We start from the raw sequence: 22,302 nt of genomic DNA, 5'->3' as shown, positions 1-22,302 counted from the left end.
ATAATATTTATAAAAAAAACATAATTTACAATTTTATTATAAAATTACTATTCATATTTTATTAAAACTTTTTATTTTTTAAATTTATTTATAATTATAAAATTATTTTTATTTTTAATAAGACTTGAATTATATTTGTATTATATAAATGGAATTTAAAACTATTTTTATAAAATCTAAATAAAAAACGTTTTTAAAAATAATTTATCCAAGAAAAGGTTTTGAGGGTTTAATTTTTGAAATATATTTTTAAAAATAATTTAAATTAGGGAATCAAAATACATTTTTACTAAGGGATGAATTAAAATCTTACTTATAAATGGAATTTTACTTCTCTTGGAATCATTATTAATTTCATTCTTATGCCCACTTAAGTTATCCAAATATAAAAGTGAATGAGAAATAAATAAGATGTCTATTCTGAACCCAGGCTATGATGATTGTCCAAGTTACTAACTTGGCTTCTGTTGGTGGGTCTAATGGGGCATTATTTCTTGTGTGTTAACATTTGGTACAGAACGGGGTTTCTGATTATGACCTTCATGTGGCATTTGTTGCTACTTTTTTCTTTGTTGAAGAGTCCTAAAGTTGGATGATTTTTGCGGTCAAGATTTGGGACTCTCAAAATGATCAGCACCATACATTTTAGTCCAACCTTGTCCAGTGATGTTCGTTGAAAGTTGGTTGGAAAATGTTAGGCGAGGCGATGGAAGCTGAATGCAGAGAGGGATGACTTTGACTTGACTAGGGATTTTTTTTGCAAGCAAGCATAAAAAGGGTAAAGCTTTAACAACTTACGGGAGATGAACAAAACGTTGGTTGGAGATGTTAGCAAAGTTGGGAGATGCTGAAAAGCCTTGGTAGGAGAAGAGGAGGTGGATGGCCGGGACAAGCAGATCAGAAAGAATTGATTGCTGAATTGGGGGAGTAGACTGGAGCCCAAACCAGTTCCTGTCTTGCAATTTTCTCTTCCAACGATGAACCCAGAAGATATTTTTATTTTCCACTGCAAGCTCACCAACCCAAGCGTTGGGTAAGTCAAGCTTATTTGGATTAGTTTTTGAGAAGTCAAAAAACTCTTTTTTGAGCTTAAATCATAAATACAAGGCATACGAATAGCAGAAATTCAGGCAACCCACCATCTCTGAAGATTTTTGTGTCGAGTTGTATATAAAATCCTTGCATTCACTTCTTAATTACCCACATGATCAGTTGTTTTGTTTCTCTTGTTTTGTTTGTTAAAAGGATCTGTGACTTGGTTCATACTATTTCCTTCACATTTGAGTTGGAAGTTAATGCCTTTTGCTTGAAAACAGTTGATTATTGGAATTCTGATTAGGATCCGCAACTTTTAGGCCAACCTTCTCCACACCAGCCAAGTTGGTGGTTCGTATTTTCTTTTCAATCCAACTCAAGTTTGTTGGGAATTGAATACGCAAAGCAAAACAAACTGAATACATACAAGAGAGCAGCAACGCAAGTAAAAAGGAGTAGATTTCTTTGACACTTATTCATTTGTAACTAGAATTACAACTATTAGAGTGTTAATTGCAATAGATTCAATTTATAAATTAGAAGAACATCAAATGGATGTAAAAACAATATTTTTGAATGGTGAATTAAATAAAGAAATTTATATGGATCATCCCGAAGGATTTATTGTTTCTAGACTAGAGAAGAAAGTGAGTAGTCTTGTTAAATCTTTTTATGGATTAAATCAAGGACCTAAATAGTGATATGAAAATTTTGACGAAGTGATCTACTCTAATGAATTTCTAATTAACAATTTTGACAAATGTGTTTATCTTAAGTATTTTGATGGTGCTTATGTAATATTTTGCTTATATATTGATGATATCCTTATTTTTGGAACAAATTTAGAAGTTACTAAAAAATGAAAAAAAGTTTATGTAGTAATTTTGATATGAAAGACCTAGGAGCAACTGATATTATATTAAATATTACATTAATACAGTCTAATAACAAGTTTAGTTTAACTCAAATTACATTCTATTGAGAAGTCATTGAAAAAATTTAACTATTGTGAAGTTAAATTTGTTTCAACTCCTTATGATCCTAACCTTCATTTGAAGAATCAAAGAGAAAGTATCTCTCAAGTCAAATATTCTCAGTGAATAGGATCTCTAATGTATTTTTCCAATTGCACAAGACCAGATATGGTCTATGCGATAGGCATGCTAAGTAAATACACTAACAATCCTAACATAGAACACTGGAATGCACTAAAAAGAGTATTTAGGTATCTTAAAGGAATAATAAACTATGAAATTTAGTATTTTGGATTCCCTTTAGTTTTAGAAGGACTCAGTGATGGTAATTGGATCTTAAACTCTGATGAGACTAAAACCACTAGGGTATATGTTTTCACTTTAGGAGGTGGTGTAGTAGCTTGGAAATCTGCTAAACAAATAATCATATCTCAATCTACTATGAAATTAGAATTTATAGCTCTAGATTTGACTTGTACAAATGGTGAATGGCTTAAAATTCTTTTAACCGACATGCCTTTATTTAATAAACCAATTCCACTAGTGTCCATACATTGTGATAATCAAGCTAGTAGAGCAAAGGCTAAAGGTGCAAATCTAAATGAGAAAATGAGACATAAGAATTCGGCATAATTCTATCTTTTCCAAAGGAATAACATCTCTTGACTTTGTAAAATCTCAAAAGAATATTGCAAATCATTTAACCAAAGTATTAGCTCATAAAGTAATAATAAAATCATCGAGGGGAATGGGACTAAAGTCCATAAATTAGTCATCATGGTTAACACCCAACTTTTGTGATTGGAAATCCCATGAAGAAAGTTCAATGGGTAATAAAGAAGTTATAGGATGATTAGTTGAAATACTAATTTGAGGGGTATTCCCTAGTCTCATTCCTAAGGTGATAGTGTTTAATTTTGTTTGGGTATTTTAGGAAAGTGCATAACTCTAATTAAGGCCAAGACTGGATTTCTGCAAAATGTTGATCACAAATCATCCTTGGATAACTCACCTATGTAGGTGTAGTAGTGTGATCTCTACTATGGGAAGTTGGGATAATCCCTAAAAACACCTATGAAACAAGATACGTGCGCATGACTGAAAAAGCGTAAAACCAAATAGAATCAAGTTTACCGCTTACTGCGTGTGTAGTAAAAGGAAATCTGAATTGAAAAACTCAATTCAAGATTTAGCTTAGTGTGATTTTTTCAGATAGAAAGTTATTTACACTAGGTATAGGTTCAAGGTCAGAAGACACCTACAACTATTACACAATAATTTTACTCAATTTTGTTATAATAAAATTTTTAATATATGTGGGGGGTTGTTATATTTAAATTAAAATTTACCATTGTTATATTTATATTATTTTGATTATATATATTTTTATCCCAATTTTATTGTAATTATTTTTAATTATTGTAAACGTTGTGAGGGGGTGAGTTTTTTAGGAGAAGATGGAGTTTTGTGGTAATAGAACCACGTTCTCTACTACTCTTCTATTTTTATATATTAAATAAATTGAAGAGTTTTATATGAAAAAAGGAACTCTGAGTTAGATGAGGAGAAGAATCCTATTATGATAACACTTCTTCATTTTTATTTTTTTTTTTGGTCGACAACAAGTGAATACTTGGATCTTGGAATTAAATTTTCTTCAATAATTTGATTTTGAAAAATCATTGTATCTTAAAAGAAGAACGATGATTAACTTTGTGCAGGAGATGATGTATTTTCTCTTAGGAGAGCGTGTTTGCATGCCTTTATCAAGCTTTTTCTAATCCTATTTTTTCGTTATTAATATAGTCTTTGATTTATTATTATTAGCTAAGAGTTTGATTGAAATAGGAATTTGAGTATATTTTAGTAACACGTCTTGATTTCCTGCACTTGCTATTCTGTTTTCTTTGTTAAATTGGTATCAAAAATTGGTTCTGGGAATTTCGTTTACATTTGATTTGAAAATTATTACTTTTTGCCTGAAATTAGGCTCAAGGTCATCCACACCAGGCAAGTTGGCACTTAATACTTTCTTTTCAATCTGCTCCAGTTGATTGGGAATTGAATCTACAAAGCAATAGAAACACGGTACATGCAAGGGTGAATTTTGACTTGAGACTGAGGAAGAGGCAGTTTCCGAATTAGTAGGAGAGTGAGAGCTCAACTATTCTTTTCTTTTGGTTGGCGGCCGCATGCTCATGAAATGGCTGGGTCTTTTGTGACATTATTCCAATGGAGGCTGAACTCTGTTCTACTGCAAGAGAATGAAATTCTTTTGGCTGTGAAGGATCAAATCCTGTCACTCGTTAACAAACTTGATGAGGTTGGAAGCTTTCTGGGACATCCTGTTTTTTGGACGCTGCATGCTCGTGAAATGGCTGAGTCTTTTCTGAAACTATTCGAACCATACCTGAAAAAGAAAGGAAATGATGAAATGATGTCACTCATTAGGCAACTGGATGAGGTTACCAGAGTTGCAGGAGATGTGGAGAGAATCAGGGCATGCTGCCAAACTTGGGTGAGTGAGTTAAGGGTAATGCTCCACGAGGCAGAGGATTATGTTGATGATTTCATAATTAAGGTGTATGGGCAAACTGGGCAGGATCGGAAAGAGTCGATTGCTGAATTTGGAAGTGAACTTGAGAATATCAACTCGCGAGTCTCAGAAATCATGAACAGAAGGCCTCGACTTGGGGCCTCCCCTATCTTAGAAGAGATTCAACAATTCCTCAAATCGAGGTTTGCTTTTGATGAAGATGATGAGGAAACTGCTCTTGCCTCTTGCATGTTAAATTACATAAATCTACCCTATGACCTTAAACTCTCTTTGCTATTCTGCTGTGCCTTTCGTGTTTACCATCGTATAACAAAAGGTGCATTAGTTCGAGTTCTGGTGGCAGCAGGTTTAATACAAGAAAAACCTGGAGAACTGATGGAGGACAAAGCCCAGGAAAATATAGAAAAGTTGATGGACCTGGGAATGCTTCAATATTGTTGTACTACGGATTGTTTTGGAGTTCGGAGTCCATACTATGAGTTATCTCTGAGTGTGATGAATGCAGAAGATTTTTTTATTTCCAGTGCAAATTCAGATTCTATTATACCTCCAACAGCTCGTCATGTATCAATTCATGGAGCAGAAAACACCATCCCAAACATGAACAGTCTCCTACATTCACTGTTTGTTTCTGCAAAGTATGGCCTTTCAAAGCCCAGCCCGGATTGTTGGGAAACTGTGTTGTACAATGCAAAACTTATGCGAGTGTTGGACCTAGAAAATACACAACTCAAGAGCTTGCCTGATGAAGTAGGGAAATTAGTGCACCTAAGGTATCTGGTTGTGAGTGATTTCAAAATAACCGAGCTTCCTGAGAGCATCAGCAATCTTCGGAGCCTACAAACCTTGGATATCTGGTCTGGGAATGAATTTGAGCTGTCAAATGGAGTTTTGAATCTTGCACAACTGAGGCACCTGAAGATGTCGCGGAATGTGAATGGTGAGGTTAGAGTTCCACGAGGTATCTCAAGACTCAGCAACCTCCAGACTCTAGAAGGTATATACGCAGGTGGTGGCATTGCCAAGGAGTTAGGCAACATGACACAACTCAAATCACTCGAGGTGAGATGTGTCTCAGATGATCATGCAGATGAGCTATATGCTTCTGTCATGAACCTTACTGGGCTCCGCAACTTGTCTCTTATTCTGGATAGCTTCTCACGCTCTATCGACTTAGATAATAAAGAAGATTCAATTTTCCTCTTCTTGGAGTCATTCTCACCTCCGCCACTACTTGAAACACTTGAGCTAGTAGGGCGTTTAACACAGATGCCTCTTTGGCTTGGCTCAATGGAGAACCTCACCAGGTTATGTATGGCCTGCACCCATCTTTCTGAGAACCCAACTACAATTTTGCAGTTCCTTCCCAATCTGAAATCTCTTCTATTGAGGGATGCTTACAAAGGAAAGCGTATGGAAAGAGAGTTCTTCAGAGCTGGAGGATTCCCAAAATTGGAGTATCTCGAAATTATTTCTTATGTTCTGGTGGAATGGACAGAGATTGACAAGGGGGCACTGCCTTGCTTAAAAGAACTCCATTTTAACGGCTGCTGGAGACTGATGGGTCTTCCCGAAGGATTGCAACATGTGGCCACACTCCAAAAATTGACGTTGAAGGATGTGCATGGTGATCTTACCCGGAGGTTGAACCCCAATGGAGGTTCACAAAATTATAAGATAAAGCACATCCCACTGGTAGAATCTTATGCGCTCTCGTGTGGCTGGACGGTTTGGAAGACATAGCCTCATCAGAATATCCTCAACGTAAAACGATGATTGTTTTAAGAACACTCCTCCCATCTACTTCCCCAGTGTATATACATATACCCACCAATGGCGAATGGCCAATTTTGTATCTTTTATGAGGTTAAACAGCTTCTCATGAAAAATGGAAAATTTTATTCGAATTTTCTTACATATCAATTAATCCAATCAGGAATATCAGAAAGATCCATCAACACAATGAATACCAGATATAGGTGAAAAAAAATCGCCCACATAATCTTTCAGAAACTCCACCCGTAGAGAAAATTCACTAAATGTGACAAGAATGTACACAAAATTACTTCATTTTAACAGGGGGAGACCTTCAATTCCAAGCTCATGATTCATTTTTGATAAGGAAGGCTTTCATATCAATGTTCGATGTTCCTTCCATACATCAAAAATCTGTTGATGCAGAAGAAATTACGGATAGTTTTTTTTCTTCTTATCTTAACCTAAAGGACTAAGGCACATCCAATCTTTATGGAAATTTCTCAGTGCCACAGGCCCATAGCAACTGATCAAGGCTTGACATTGAGTCTAATTGTATTTGTACGGCACTTCTATGTCCATTTTGAGAACGGATAAAAGCAAGAAAGAAATAAAAATATAGGAATTATAAAATAAAACTAAAAAAAAAAAAAAAAAAATGAAAGTATGGGATTTGTATGAGAGTATGCACGCATGGTCGCATATGCCTGTGTCATGAAGCTAACGGGTCTCCGCAACTTGTCTCTTAGGGTGAACTCATATTTGTTGGATCCCCTCTTGAAAATCCTTTTTATCTCCTCCACTGCTTCAAACGATGAAGCTAGAAGGGGCTATGACTACAAATAAATAAATAAAATTCAGCATGTGGACAAGGCTGTAACTACAAAATTTGTAAAGCTAGATTTTTGGATTTTACTTGAAGTGGCTCTTCCCCTTTTAACATGCCAACTTCACATGTAGAGTTAGTTATTCATGACCGTCTTTTAGTTTATTAGCTTCTAGTATTGTATATAATTGCTGAAGGAATTGCAATTTTCTTGACTGATGTATTGATCAAAACATTGCTAATCAACGAAGGCCCTGGCCCCTGAATAGCAGAGATCAAATTTGATGGCTGTAGGAATTGTGAGTATTGATCAAACCAACGTTGAAAAATCCATTAACAACTTTGTTATATTCATCAAACCCAAGAGGAAAATAATTTGTCTAAGTTTTGAAGTTGGCTGCTCTTGGTGGGTCTAATGAGGCAATATTTCTGGTGTGTTTAGGTACAGGACAGTGTTTCTGATTATGTATTAATCACTCTTGTTTTCTTTGTTGAAGGGTCCATAAGGCGTGAAATGGTCAAAATTTGGAACCACACCTTCGACTTTTAGTACTCTATCTAACCTACCCTGTTCAGTATGGCTAAGTTGGTTGGAAAATTAATATACCAGGCATTCAACACTGAGTGCGCACCGGGGTGACTTTGACTTACGGTTTTTGAAGGCAAACCAAACAAGAAAGCAAAGCCCTTAGACTCATTAGCAAGCTTGGGGAGGTTGGAAGCTTCGCATGAGATGCACAATTCCTTGTGGGTGAAGATGTCCATGAAGCAGAGGATTATAAAGGGGATCAGAACCAGTTGATTGCTGATTTCGGGGAGTGAACTGGACCCTCAACCAGTTCCTGTAATGCAATTTTCTCTTCCATGGATCAACACTCCAAGGTTCTTTTATTGTCCCCGGCAAACTCACCAAACCAAGCGCCAGGTATGTTGGGCTTATTTTGATTGGTATTTTAGTTTTTGAGGAGTTAAAAAGAAATTCAGGTAACCCACCACCAAGGTTGAGTATATCGGAAAAAATATCGGTTTTGGTTTTTTTATTCACCAGGAAATTTAAGCTCAATAGTGGGCTGCACCTACATTTTAAAGCTAAATAGAAAAAAAATTCAAACATGCATGTGAAAGGGGTTTTGAATCGGTGAGCTTGAGCAATGAAAGGACAGCCTCTTACTACCGGACCAAATGTGCTTTGTTGCTATAACTGTGTTTAAAATTGCAAAAATGTACTACCCAAAGAGCCCTTTTTGGGTTCTATTTTCTTCTATATTTCCTAAACGAAGCATATATATATATCTTTTCTTAGAATTTTTTTTTCTAATATTTCCATTAGTTCGGATTTCTCCATCGATATTTTATAAAATATTCATGAATATTTTTCGATATATTTAGATATATCTATAAAATCAAATTATCAAATTATCTGTCAAAATCGATATTTTCATCATTACCTATCACCACTAAATATTTTTGAGTCAAGTTGTATATATAAAATCCTGGAATGCACGAATTGAGATTTCCGGCATTTGCTATTCGGTTGCTCCTGTTTTCTTTCTTAAATTTGGGTCATAAGTTGGTTCTCGGAATTTCAGTTACATTTGATTTGAAAATTAATACTCTTTGCTTGAAATTAGGCCCAAGTCATCCACACCAGGCAAGTTGGTAATTGATACTTTCTTTTCAATCTGCTCCAGTTGGTTGGGAATTGAATCTACAAAGCAATAGAAACCCGGTACATGCAAGGGTGAATTTTGACTTGAGACCGAGGAAGAAGCAGTTTCCGAATTTGTAGAAGAGAGAGAGAGGCACGCTCATGAAATGGCTGGGTCTTTTGTGACATTATTCCAATGGAGGCTCAACTCTGTTCTACTGCAAGAGAATGAAATTCTTTTGGCTGTGAAGGATCAAATCCTGTCACTCGTTAACAAACTTGATGAGGTTGGAAGCTTTCTGGGACACCCTGTTTTTTGGACGCTGCATGCTCGTGAAATGGCTGAGTCTTTTCTGAAACTATTCGAACCAAAGCTGAAAAAGAAAGGAAATGATCAAATGCTGTCACTCATTAGGCAACTGGATGAGGTTACCAGAGTTGCAGGAGATGTGGAGAGAATCAGGGCATGCTGCCAAACTTAGGTGAGTGAGTTAAGGGTAATGCTCCATGAGGCAGAGGATTACGTTGACAATTTAATGATTAAGGCGTATGGGCAAACCGGGCAGGATCAGAAAGAGTCGATTGCTGAATTTGGAAGTGAACTTGAGAATATCAACACGCGAGTCTCACAAATCATGAACAGAAGGCCTCAACTTGGGGCCTCCCCTATCTTAGACGAGATTCAACAATTCCTCAGATCAAGGTTTCCTTTTGATGAAGATGATGAGGAAACTGCTCTTGCCTCTTGCATGTTAAATTACATAAATCTACCCTATGACCTTAAACTCTCTTTACTGTTCTGCCGTGCCTTTCCTGGTTACTATCGAAAAAAAAAAGGTGCATTAGTTCGAGTTCTGGTAGCGGCAGGTTTAATACAAGACAAACCTGGAGAACTGATGGAGGACAAAGCCCAGGAAAATATAGAAAGGTTGGTGGACCTGGGAATGCTTGAAGAAGATCAAACTGTGTGGGATTGTTTTGAAGTTCCGAGTCCATACTATGAGTTATCTCTGAGTGTGATGAATGCAGAAGAATTTTTTATATCCACTGCAAATTCAGATTCCATTATACCTCCAACAGCTCGTCATGTATCAATTCATGACGCAGAAAACACCATCCCAAACATGAACAGTCTCCTACATTCACTGTTTGTTTCTGCAAAGGAAGGCCTTTCAGAGGCCAGCTATGATTGCTTGGAAACTGTGTTGTACAATGCAAAACGTGTGCAAGTGTTGGACCTAGAAAATACACAACTCAAGAGCTTGCCTGATAAAGTAGGGAAATTGGTGAACCTAAGGTATCTGGGTGTGAGGTATTCCAAAATAAATGAGCTTCCAGAGAGCATCAGCAATCTTCGGAACCTACAAACCTTGGATATCTCCTGCTCTGGGCCGAAATTTCAGCTGTCAAATGGAGTTTTGAATCTTGCACAACTGAGGCACCTGAGGATGTTCCGGCCTATGAATGATTGTGAGGTTAGAGTTCCACGAGGTATCTCAAGACTCAGAAACCTCCAGACTCTAGAAGGTATATACGCGGGTGGTGGCATTGCCAAGGAGTTAGGCAACATGACACAACTCAGATCACTCGAAGTGAGATGTCTTTCAGATGATCATGCAGATGAGCTATATGCTTCTGTCACGAAGTTAACTGGGCTTAGGAACTTGTCTCTTACTGTAGAGAGGAATAGGATCGCTTATGACTCCAGCAGTTCACTTCGGTATGAGAATTCGCTTTTCCCCTGCTTAGAATCCTTCTCACCTCCACCACTACTTCAAACACTTAAGCTAACTGGGCATCTAATCGAGATGCCTCTTTGGCTTGGCTCAATGGAGAACCTCACCAAGTTACATCTGTGCTACTCTCATCTTTCTGAGAACGCAACTACCATTTTGCAATTCCTTCCCAATCTGAAATATCTTCTAATGGGGGATGCTTACAAAGGGAAGCGTATGGAAATAGAGTTCTTCAGAGCTGGAGGATTCCCTAAATTGGAGTATCTCACCATTGCTTCTGATGATCTGGTGGAATGGACAGAGATTGAAGAGGGGGCACTGCCTTCCTTAAAACAACTAAGTTTTTCCAACTGCACGAGACTGATGGTTCTGCCTGAAGGACTGCAACATGTAACCACACTCCAAATATTGGATTTGTTGAATGTGCACGAGGATCTTATTCGGAGGTTGAGCCCCAATGGAGGTCCAGAGAATTATAAGATCAAACACATTCCATGGGTAACATATATTGGGGATATGACGTCGCAGGGGTTTTGGACCCAATGACAAATCTTATAAGTTTTGTCAAGTTATAATGATGTTCAGGATTCAATCTCATGGAGAAGTTGCTTCAAATAAGTATCGAAAATAAATCTAAATTGTGCATGATTATCTTAACTATTTTTGGAAAATTCTTCAGCAACTTGATTTTGATTAGGGAGACCTTCAATTCCAAGTCCATGATTCCTTCCGTACTCAATAATCTGTAGATGCAAAGAAATTATAGTTTTTTTAGCTTATTCTTCTTTTAACGTAAAGGACAAAGATAGGCATCCAGTACTCCAAGAAGCATTGCTGTACACCAGTTGCCACACCCCTGAGAGCAACTGATCATGGTTTTATAAACCATTTGAACAAGACAGATCACAGCAATTCCTCGACATGATTGCAACAGCAAACACTTCATAAAATAGCGGCTTCATATTGAGTCAAAACGGATTGTGTTTGTATGGTACTTGCTGGGAGGTTGAGTCCCAATGGACGTAGGGATAACTATAAGATCAAACACATCCCTCGAGTTCAATTCTTTGGACTAGTAAACCCAAATTGATTGAACCTGGATGAAGCTTTGGAAAACAGTTTCTCATGGAAAATGAATAAACAAGGCACAAAAATTGAATACATACAAGAGTGAATTTTGAGTTGGATTCTCTGAGGAAGGGAAAGAAAAAAAAAACAGACCTTGAGGGGTTCCACAAGCAATAATCTTGTAACCTCTTTCTGATTTGGCAGCATCATTCCAGTGGAAGCTGAATTCTACTCTACCACAAGATATTGAAATTCTTTTGGATGTGAAAGATCAAATAGTATCAATCATAAGCAAACTCGATGAAGTTGGAAGGTTTGTGGCAGATGCGGACAGAATCTTTATAGCAGAGATGTTAGAATAGTTGGGTGAGGGGGTTGAAGAGAAGCATTTGTGAAGCAGAGTACTATGTCGATGATTTCATAGCTCAAGTTTATGGCCGAAATCAGCAGGATCAGAAAGAGATGATTGCCAAATTTAGGAGTGAACTGGAGAATATCAATTCAGGCATCATGAACATCATGCATGGAAGGTTTCAACTATGTTAGAAAAGATAAAACAGGACAGCAGATCGAAGTTTCATTTGGAGGAAGGTGAGGAAATTGTCCATGCCTCTTCCACATTAAATTATATAAATTTTCCTGATGATGTTAAAATCTGTTTGCTCTATTGATGTACCTTTATTGAGGGCCGTACAATAGCAAAAGAATGATTAGTTCGGCTTTTGGTGGCTGGAGGTCTAATACAAGAAAAACCGGGTACTTGATGGGGGACAAAGCCCAGGAAACCATAGAAACGTTATTTGACTTTGAATCTTATACAACTAAGACACCTGAAGATGGTCCGGCCAATTAATGGGGGTGAGGTTAGAGTTCCTGAAGGCATCTCAAGACTCAAAAGCCTCCAGACTCTAGAAGGCATATATACAGGTGGTAGCATTTCCAAGGAATTAGGTGTTCCTCAGATGATTCTGAATGCCTCTAAAAGCCTCCAGGCAACGTGACACAACTAAGATCACTCGGAATCAGGTGTTTTTCAGATGATTATGCCAGTGATCTATATGCCTCGATCATGAAGATGACTGGGCTCCTCACCTTCTCCCCTAGGGTGGAGAGGATCCGCTCCAACTTCAAGAGCTCATTTTGGTTTGCTAACTCACTTTTCCCCTCAGAATCCTAGCTTAATTGAGGGTCCTGCCTGGCTTGGCTCAATGGAGAACCTCACCAAGTTACCAATGGTCTCCTCCCATCTATCTGAGAACTAAACTACAATTTTACAGTAGCTTCCCAAATTGGAACAACTAACAATATTGAACACATTACAAAAGGAAATTAATGGGAAGGGAGTTCTGTAGAGTAGGTGGGTTTCCCAATTTGAGTGCCTCATTATTTCTTCTGATGTTCTGGTGGAATGAAATAGATGGAAGAGGGAGCAATGCCTTGCTTACAGTATCCGTGTTTTCGGAACTGTTTTCGGTTGAGGGCACTGCCTGATGGGCTGCAATACATGACCACACTCAAGAAGTTGATTTTGTATCCCATACATGGTGATCTTGGTAGGAGGTTGAGTCCCAATGGAGGTCCAGAGAACTATAAGGTGAAGCACATCCCCTCAAGTAGAGTCTTATGAACAGCTGAATAGAATGAATAGAACACAACATACAGCAAGCAAAACGAGTACCATCAGGCACTCTGGACATTTGTAAACACCAAGCATAATGTGTTTTGGATCGTACGGCCTCCTGCTTTTGAACTACAACATGGTCATCAGAATCAAATCAAGACTCGAGACATGCAAACCCTGACATTGAAAAAGGAAATAATCGATGAGACTTAAAATCATTCCAGCGTGGATTTCCTCATTCCCCAAAATCATAGGGATGAGATAAAGATGAGATTATTTTCCGAAATCCTAAGGTTAAGAACTCATTTGGAACAGTGGCTGGTGAAGAAAAAGGAATGGGTTTAATGCTGGGGAAACCACAATTTCACTCATTCCTGCACCATAAAACTCAAATCTAAATCGTCCGGGCTCATGGACTCATTCCATATGCAACATGAAGCCCAATAAAAATCATTCGGGCATGGAATCAGAAATACGTAGGCTGTGATTGATTAGAAATCATAGCATTAGAAATGGCATGCAGCTAGTCTACATGACAAAGATGGTATTTACTAGAACAGTCCCAGTACACAATGCGGGAGGATTAGTTCCTTTTTCCTTACTGCTCTGAAGTCTGAACAAACTAATATTATTTTATCACTTAAATGGAAATGGAAATAAAACCTGCACGTTGATGAAATTACAACAACCAATTACAGCTTGAATTTCAATTTACCTCCAAGGAAAAGAAAGTAAAAAACAGGTAACAAAATAAACCTCTTTGAAGCAATGGATGAACACATGTGCTTGCTCCTTCAATTGTGAAAATCTGGATGTGCTCTGAAATTCCCAATATCCAAACTGTAATTACAAGGTACTTCAAATTTTGAACAAGGATAATTGTCCTTTTTTTGCACAAATACAAAAAGCCAGGTAGCAGGGAATTACAGAAAGATGTTTCTTGGTTTCTGAGAGTGACCAATAACCTGAAATTTGAAGGTGATTTAATTCTGAGAATCACTCATAAGCATCCACCCTACATTATCAAAGAACAAGCTTCCAAGTGGTAATAAATTCTCCAATTTTTGTTCACACCAAAAAAATTAGCAGTATGCTAGCAACAAACTAATGGACAATAATGATGTAGAATACCAGATATGGAAATCAGAAAGGTAATATTTTCATTTAATTCTATCAAAAATGCTTTCATGGAACGTCTTTGACTCTGTTTTTGTAATGGTTTTTTGGATATCTCCTGGTCTGGGATGGAATTTAGTTGTCAAATGGGGTTCTGAATCTTGTACAACTGAGGCACCTGAAGATGTTCCAGCCTATCCATGATGGTGAGGTTAGAGTTCCACAAGGTATCTCCAGCCTCAGAAACCTCCAAACTCTACGAGCTGTATACGCAGGTGGTGGCATTGCCAAGGAATTATGCAACTATATCAACTTTGTTTGGTATGAAGATTCAGTTTTCCCCTGCTTGGAGACATTCTCACCTCCGCAACTACTTCAAATACTTGAGCTAACTGGGCGTTTACTTGAGATTCCTGTTTGGCTTGCCTCAATGGAGAACCTCAGTCAGTTACGTATGAGATGCTCTCATCTCTCTGAGAACCCAAATACAATTTTGCAGTTCCTTCCCGATTTGAAATATCTTCTAATGGGGCACGCTTACAAAGGTGTGAGTATTGCCTTGTCTCATCCTCTCCCACCTTGATTATGTTGTAGTGTAACTAGGTTGATTTTTATAATCCAAATTTGGCTACTGTAAAGGACTGTAAAGGACTTTTGAAAATAAATTTGAAGACTTGGAAGTGGACGTACCAGAATGTGGAACATGAAAATTCATCCAACACTTTGTTTGGATGGGAGCTATAGAAATACGGTTAGTATTGTTTCCTTTCCCTTTATATAAGGTTTTTAACTCTAATTAATGCTCTTGACTTATGCCTCCTAATAATGTGACACCTATTACTAGTGTGAATATTGCCCTTGAGTGCAAAAGTAGAAGAAAGCTTGACTACAGGACCTACCATTGAGCAGGGACAAAAGCCCACCTTAGTGATCTAACGGTTCCAAGTGGAAGGGTCATCGTTTAACGAATAAAAGTTACTTTAGGGATAATAGGCCGATCTTCCCCAAGAGCTCACATTGATGGGAAGATTTGGCAACCCAATGTCGATCCTTCACCACCTGGGATTGTAGTATGTTCAAAGGGTTGGTCTATTCACCTATTAAAGCGACACATGAGTGGGGTTCACGAGACAGTTTTAATAAGGAATCAACAAACATTTCCATATATATATTTTTAAAAAAAATCGACACAATACACCCGGTTGATTGGAATTGCGAAAATTCTATCCCTATTGTTATAAATATTCCTAAGATAAAATAACCGTGTGAGCATAGGGCTACTAGAGGTTTGGACAATAAGAATTACTTTTTTAACTTTAGCAAAGTTGGTTTTTCCACTACTAAGAGTAGACTCATCAACATACTCTAAGCCTCAACTTATCTTGTCACTAAAAGATTTACTAGAATTTATCAAATTATTCAAGAATTTAGTACTTGAGTCTTTTTCTTCCTTCTTGCAAGCCAAGTCAATTTTCAATTAATCCAATTTATAAAACAAAGATTTATTCATATTCAAAAATTTTAAGCTTATCAAACATATTTTGACATTTGGAAAATCGTATCAAGCAAGTTAAGACTTTTGGATTCATGGACTTTAAAAGCTTATCAATATGAAACTCTGAGTAAAGGTCAATCTGTTCCCACAGGGGTTATTCCCTCAAGAAAGTTTATGTTTCAGTTGGCCACTTCACGAAAAAGCTGATATCAAGTTAATCTAATTCAGGTTAAAAAATTCTTTTATTGGTAAAAGTTTCCAAAGAAATAATGTCATGTTTTCCTCTGTTTTATTGGAATATAAATTAGGTGGAAGTTGGTTCCTTAGGATTGAATTCAATGGAATGCTTAATAACTGCCTTGGACATCACACAGGTATTAAAGGCAGATATAGTCCAAGGAGATGGCCATTTTATTCAAGTGGCAAAAAAGATTCAAGCGAGAGCCTGGCTTGTTAAGATACATTTTGGACACTGCATCACATCTGTGGTTCTTTGCAGGACCACCTGCCTCTTGAAAAGCAACTTAGGCCTACCCTGAGATTGAAGAAACTGTTTTGTGAAAAAATGCACCATTTGGATAAGGCTGTAACTAAAAAAAAAAAATTGTAAATCTTGTTTTTTTTTTTTTTTTCCTTTTTGCTTTTACTTGAAGTGGGTCATTCACTTTTGATATGCCAACTTCCCATGTAGAGCTACTCCTAACCCTCTCAGTTGGAAGCTTCTTTTACTGTACTCTCTGCGTTATATTTAAAAGAAACTCTTTTCTCAAATTTCTTGTCTGGAACTTAATAAAAAACCTCAAAACCATCTTTGGTTGGCGATGTTACCAAAGTTGGGAGACGCGCAAAACCTTGGCAGGAGAACATGTTACCAAAGTTGGGAGATGTACAAAACCTTGGCAGGAGAAGATGTTACCAAAGTTGGGAGATGTACAAAACCTTGGTAGGAGAAGATGTTACCAAAGTTGGGTGAGTAAGTCGAGAGGAGGCAACCGTGAAGCAGAGGATTACAGTGAAGATTTCATAATTCAGGTCGATGGCCGGGACTAGGGGATCAGAAAGAGTCGATTGCTGAATTTTCTCTTCCATATTTGATAAAGTTTTATAATACCAAATGCTGTTTTTTTTTTTTTTCTCTGTAAACTTTAGCCTGCCTCAGCTATACTCAAAAAACAGTTTAGTTTTGAATTGTAGTTAGGGAGTTGAGGAAGTGTGGTAAACTGTAAACATAGAGAAAAACAGTTCTAATGCATCCTTCTGCACTTTATTTCGCTTTAACAGAGAGAGGTTTTTGAAGATGTTGGAATTCATCAAGGTGTGAACGTTCTGTATGGTTACTGACGGCAAGTTAGTTGGGACTTGAAAGAAAGCAGTTCCTATTACTATGCAGAAAAAATCATAAATACAAGGCATATGAACAGCAAAAATTCAGGTAACCCACTACCACTATAGTTTTTTGATTCCTGGAATGCACTCTTTAATCACCTACATGTGTTAGTCTGTTTCTCTTGTTTTGCTTGTTAAAAGGGTTTGTAACTTGGTTCATACTAAATTCATTCAAATTTGAATCAAAAAATGTTTTTTTTGTGTGAAAATTTTGAGATTTAGGCCAGCCTTACCCACAGCAGGCAAGTTGGTGGTTCATACTTTCTTTTCAATCCACAGATTTATGGAAATTTCTCAGTGCCACAGGCCCCATAGCAACTGATGAAGGCTTGATATTGAGTCTAATTGTATTTGTATGGTACTTTATGCCCATTCTGATAACGGATAAGAGCACTAAATAAAAACAACTAAAGGCTGGGATTTGTGTGAGAGTGTATACACGCATGGTGGCATATGCCCCTGTCATGAAACTAACTGATCTCCACAACTTGTCCCTTAGGGTGAACTCATATTTGTTGGAGGATTCACCTATCCCCCTCTTGAAAATCCTTTTCATCTCGCCACTGCTTCATCTCATATTTTGGTTTTTGAGAAGTTAAAAAGAAATTCAGGTAACCCACAACCAAGGTTTGAGTATATCGGAAAAAATATCGGTTTTGGTTTTTTTTGTTTTCATCAGGAATTTTAAGCTCAATGGTGGGCTGCAGCTACATTTTAAAGCTAAATAGAAAAATAATTCAAACATGCATGTGAAAGGCGCTTCGAATAGGTGAGCTTGAGCAATGAAAGGACAGCCTCTTACTATTGGACCAAATGTGCTTTGTTGCTATAACTGTGTTTAATATTGCGAAAATGTACCACCCAAAGAGCCCTTTTTGGGTTTTATTTTCTTCTATATTTCCTAAACAAAGCATATTTACATGATTTCCCCCATGTATATATATATATATTTTTTCAATAAAACAACTTTAAAATATCTATTATGGTTTCTTAGAATTTTTTTTTATAATATTTTCATGAGTTTGGATTAATCCATAGATATTTTATAAAATACTCATGAATATTTTTCGATATATTTAGATATATCTATAAAATCAAGTTATCAATTTATCTGTCAAAACCGATATTTTCACCCTTACCCACCACCACTAAATATTTTTGAGTCAAGTTGTATATATAAAATCCTGGAATGCAAGAATTGAGATTTCCGGCACTTGCTATTCGGTTGCTCCTGTTTTCTTTGTTAAATTTTGTATCATAACTTGGTTCTCGGAATTTCAGTTACATTTGATTTGAAAATTAATACTTCTTCCTTGAAATTAGGCCCAAGATCATCCACACCAGGCAAGTTGGTACTTGGTACTTTCTTTTCAATCTGCTCCAGTTGGTTGGGAATTGAATCTACAGAGCAATAGAAACCCAGTACATGCAAGGGTGAATTTTGACTTGAGACCGAGGAACAAGCAGTTTCCGAATTAGTAGAAGAGAGAGAGAGCTCAACTATTCTTTTCTTTTGGTTGGCGGCCGCATTCTCATGAAATGGATAAGTCTTTTGTGACATTATTCCAATGGAGGCTGAACTCTGTTCTACTGCAAGAGAATGAAATTCTTTTGGCTGTGAAGGATCAAATCCTGTCACTCGTTACCAAACTTGATGAGGTTGGAAGCTTTCTGGGACATCCTGTTCTTTGGACGCTGCATGCTCGTGAAATGGCTGAGTCTTTTCTGAAACTATTCGAAACAAAGCTGAAAAAGAAAGGAAATGATCAAATGGTGTCACTCATTAGGCAACTGGATGAGGTTACCAGAGTTGCAGGAGATGTGGAGAGAATCAGGGCATGCTGCCAAACTTGGGTGAGTGAGTTAAGGGTAATGCTCCATGAGGCAAAGGATTACGTTGACAATTTCATAATTAAGGTGTATGGGCAAACCGGGCAGGATCAGAAAGAGTCGATTGCTGAATTTGGAAGTGAACTTGAGAATATCAACACGCGAGTCTCACAAATCATGAACAGAAGGCCTCAACCTGGGGCCTCCCCTATCTTAGAAGAGATTCAACAATTCCTCAGATCGAGGTTTTCTTTTGATGAGGAAACTGCTCTTGCCTCTTGCATGTTAAATTACATAAATCTACCCTATGACCTTAAACTCTCTTTGCTATTCTGCTGTGCCTTTCCTGGTTACTATCGAAAGACAAAAGGTGCATTAGTTCGAGTTCTGGTAGCAGCAGGTTTAATACAAGAAAAACCTGGAGAACTGATGGAGGACAAGGCCCAGGAAAATATAGAAAGGTTGTTGGACCTGGGAATGCTTGAACAAGATGATGTCGCGTGGGATTGTTTTAGAGTTCCGAGTCCATACTATCAGTTATCTCGGAGCGTAACAACTCGTCATGTATCAATTCATGACGCAGAAATCACCATCACAAACATGAACAGTCCCCTACATTCACTGTTTGTTTCTGCAAAGGTTGGCCTTTCAAAGGCCAGCTCAGATTGTTTGGAAACTGTGTTGTACAATGCAAAACGTGTGCAAGTGTTGGACTTAGAAAATACACAACTAAAGAGCTTGCCTGATGGAGTAGGGAAATTGGTGAACCTAAGGTATCTGGGTGTGAGGCATTCCAAAATAAATGAGCTTCCTGAGAGCATCAGCAATCTTCGGAACCTACAAACCTTGGATATCTCCTGGTCTGGGAATGAATTTGAGCTGTCAAATGGAGTTTTGAATCTTGCACAACTGAGGCACCTGAAGGGGTTTCGACCTATGAATGATGGTGAGGTTAGAGTTCCACCAGGTATCTCAAGACTCAGAAACCTCCAGACTCTAGAAGGTATATACGCAGGTGGTGGCATTGCCAAGGAGTTAGGCAACATGACACAACTCAGATCACTCGAAGTGAGATGTCTTTCAGATGATCATGCAGATGAGCTATATGCTTCTGCCACGAAATTAACTGGGCTTAGGAACTTGTCTCTTACTGTTGAGATGAATAGGATCGCTTATGACTCCAGCAGCTCATTTCGGTATGAGAATTCGCTTTTCCCCTGCTTAGAATCCTTCTCACCTCCGCCACTACTTGAAACACTTGAGCTAGTAGGGTGTTTAACAGAGATGCCTCTTTGGCTTGGCTCAATGGAGAACCTCACCAAGTTATATCTGCGCTACTCTCATCTTTCTGAGAATCCAACTACAATTTTGCAGCTCCTTCCCAATCTGAAATGTCTTGAAATATGGAGTGCTTACAAAGGGAAGCGTATGGAAAGAGAGTTCTCCAGAGCTGGAGGATTCCCTAAATTGGAGTATCTCACCATTGCTTCTGATGATCTGGTGGAATGGACAGAGATTGAAGAGGGGGCACTGCCTTCCTTAAAACAACTAAGTTTTTCCAACTGCATGAGACTGATGGTTCTGCCTGAAGGACTGCAACATGTAACCACACTCCAAATATTGGATTTGTGGAATGTGCACGAGGATCTTATTCGGAGGTTGAGCCCCAATGGAGGTCCAGAGAATTATAAGATCAAACACATTCCAGTAGTAAAATATCTCGGGCAAATGTCACGGGGGTTTTGGACCCAATGACAAATTTTATGAGTTTTATCAAGTTATAATGATGTTCAGGATTCAATCTCATGGAGAAGTTGCTTCAAATAAGTATCGAAAATAAATCTAAATTGTGTATGGTTATCTTAACTATATTTGAAAAATTCTTCTGCAACTTGACTTTGATAAGGGAGACCTTCAATTCCAAGTCCATGATTCCTTCCTTACTCAATAATCTGTAGATGCAAAGAAATTACAGTTTTTTTTAGTCTATTCTTCTTTTAATGTAAAGGACTAAAAGTCTGTATAGTAGTGATTTTAGAAAGCGCTTCTAACCTTTTTAACATTTAACAAAATTTATGTTTCAAGTATTAAAAAGATTAAAAATACTTATAAGAATCCAAACACGCTCTAAGATAGGCATCCAGTACTCCAAGAAGCATTGCTGCACACCAGTTGCCACACCCCTGAGAGCAACTGATCATGGTTTTATAAACCATTTGAACAAGACAGATCACAGCAATTCCTCGACATGATTGCAAAAGCAAACACTTGATAAAATAACGGCTTCATATTGAGTCAAAACGGATTGTGTTTGTATTGTACTTGCTGGGAGGTTGAGTCGCAATGGATGTGGGGATAACTATAAGATCAAACACATCCCTCAAATTCAATTCTTTGGACTAGTAAACCCAAATTGATTGAACCTGGATGAAGCTTTGGAAAACAGTTTCTCATGGAAAATGAATAAACAAGGCCACAAAAATTGAATACATACAAGAGTGAATTTTGAGTTGGATTTTCTGAGGAAGAGAGAGAAAAAAAATACAGACCTTGAGGGGTTCCACAAGCAATAATCTTGTAACCTCTTTCTGATAGGCAGCTTCTTGAATATGTAGAATAGAGACCCCTGAATCTTATTTTCCACCCTGTGAAATGGCCAGATCTTTGGCAGCATCATTCCAGTGGAAGCTGAATTCTACTCAACCGCAAGACATTGAAATTCTTTTGGATGTGAAAGATCAAATAGTATCACTCATAAGCAAACTCGATGAAGTTGGTAGGTTTGTGGCAGATGCGGCAGAATCTTTATAGCAGAGATGTTAGCATAGTTGGGTGAGGGGGTTGAAGAGAAGCATTTGTGAAGCAGAGTACTATGTTGATGATTTCATAGCTCAAGTGTATGGTCGAAATCAGCAGGATCAGAAAGAGATGATTGCCAAATTTAGGAGAAAACTGGAGAATATCAATTCAGGCATCATGAACATCATGCTTGGAAGGTTTCAACTATGTTAGAAAAGATAAAACAGGACAGCAGATCGAAGTTTCATTTGGAGGAAGGTGAGGAAATTGTCCATGCCTCTTCCACATTAAATTATATAAGTTTGCCTGATGATTTTAAAATCTGTTTGCTCTATTGATGTACCTTTATTGAGGGCCGTACAATAGCAAAAGAATGATTAGTTCGGCTTTTGGTGGCTGGAGGTCTAATACAAGAAAAACCGGGGTATTTGATGGGGGACAAAGCCCAGGAAACCA

At 37.6% G+C, this 22,302-nt stretch overlaps 1 protein-coding gene across 8 annotated transcripts; it reads left to right on the top strand.

Annotated features, from left to right (window-relative positions):
- Window positions 1-751: 751 nt before the first annotated feature.
- Window positions 752-21,046, top strand: LOC117930159 (disease resistance protein RPM1-like). 8 transcript variants are annotated; one of them, XM_034850648.1, is made up of 3 exons: window positions 752-1,033; window positions 3,999-4,773; window positions 19,309-21,046. In XM_034850648.1, the coding sequence occupies exons 2-3, from the start codon at window positions 4,213-4,215 to the stop codon at window positions 20,800-20,802; spliced, it is 2,055 nt and encodes a 684-aa protein (XP_034706539.1). In that variant the 5' UTR covers window positions 752-1,033; window positions 3,999-4,212; the 3' UTR covers window positions 20,803-21,046. The 8 variants fall into 8 exon arrangements, with proteins under 8 accessions (XP_034706539.1, XP_034706538.1, XP_034706536.1 ...); XM_034850647.1 differs by having other exon boundaries at window positions 3,999-4,973; window positions 19,509-21,046; XM_034850645.1 differs by lacking the exon at window positions 19,309-21,046 and adding an exon at window positions 9,724-11,188 and having other exon boundaries at window positions 4,060-4,973.
- Window positions 21,047-22,302: the final 1,256 nt, after the last annotated feature.

Source organism: Vitis riparia, chromosome 14 (assembly GCF_004353265.1).
Source record: "Vitis riparia cultivar Riparia Gloire de Montpellier isolate 1030 chromosome 14, EGFV_Vit.rip_1.0, whole genome shotgun sequence".
Lineage (NCBI taxonomy): Eukaryota > Viridiplantae > Streptophyta > Magnoliopsida > Vitales > Vitaceae > Vitis > Vitis riparia.
The sequence above is the reverse complement of the archived record's forward strand: the minus strand, read 5'-3'. Positions and strand labels throughout refer to the sequence as shown.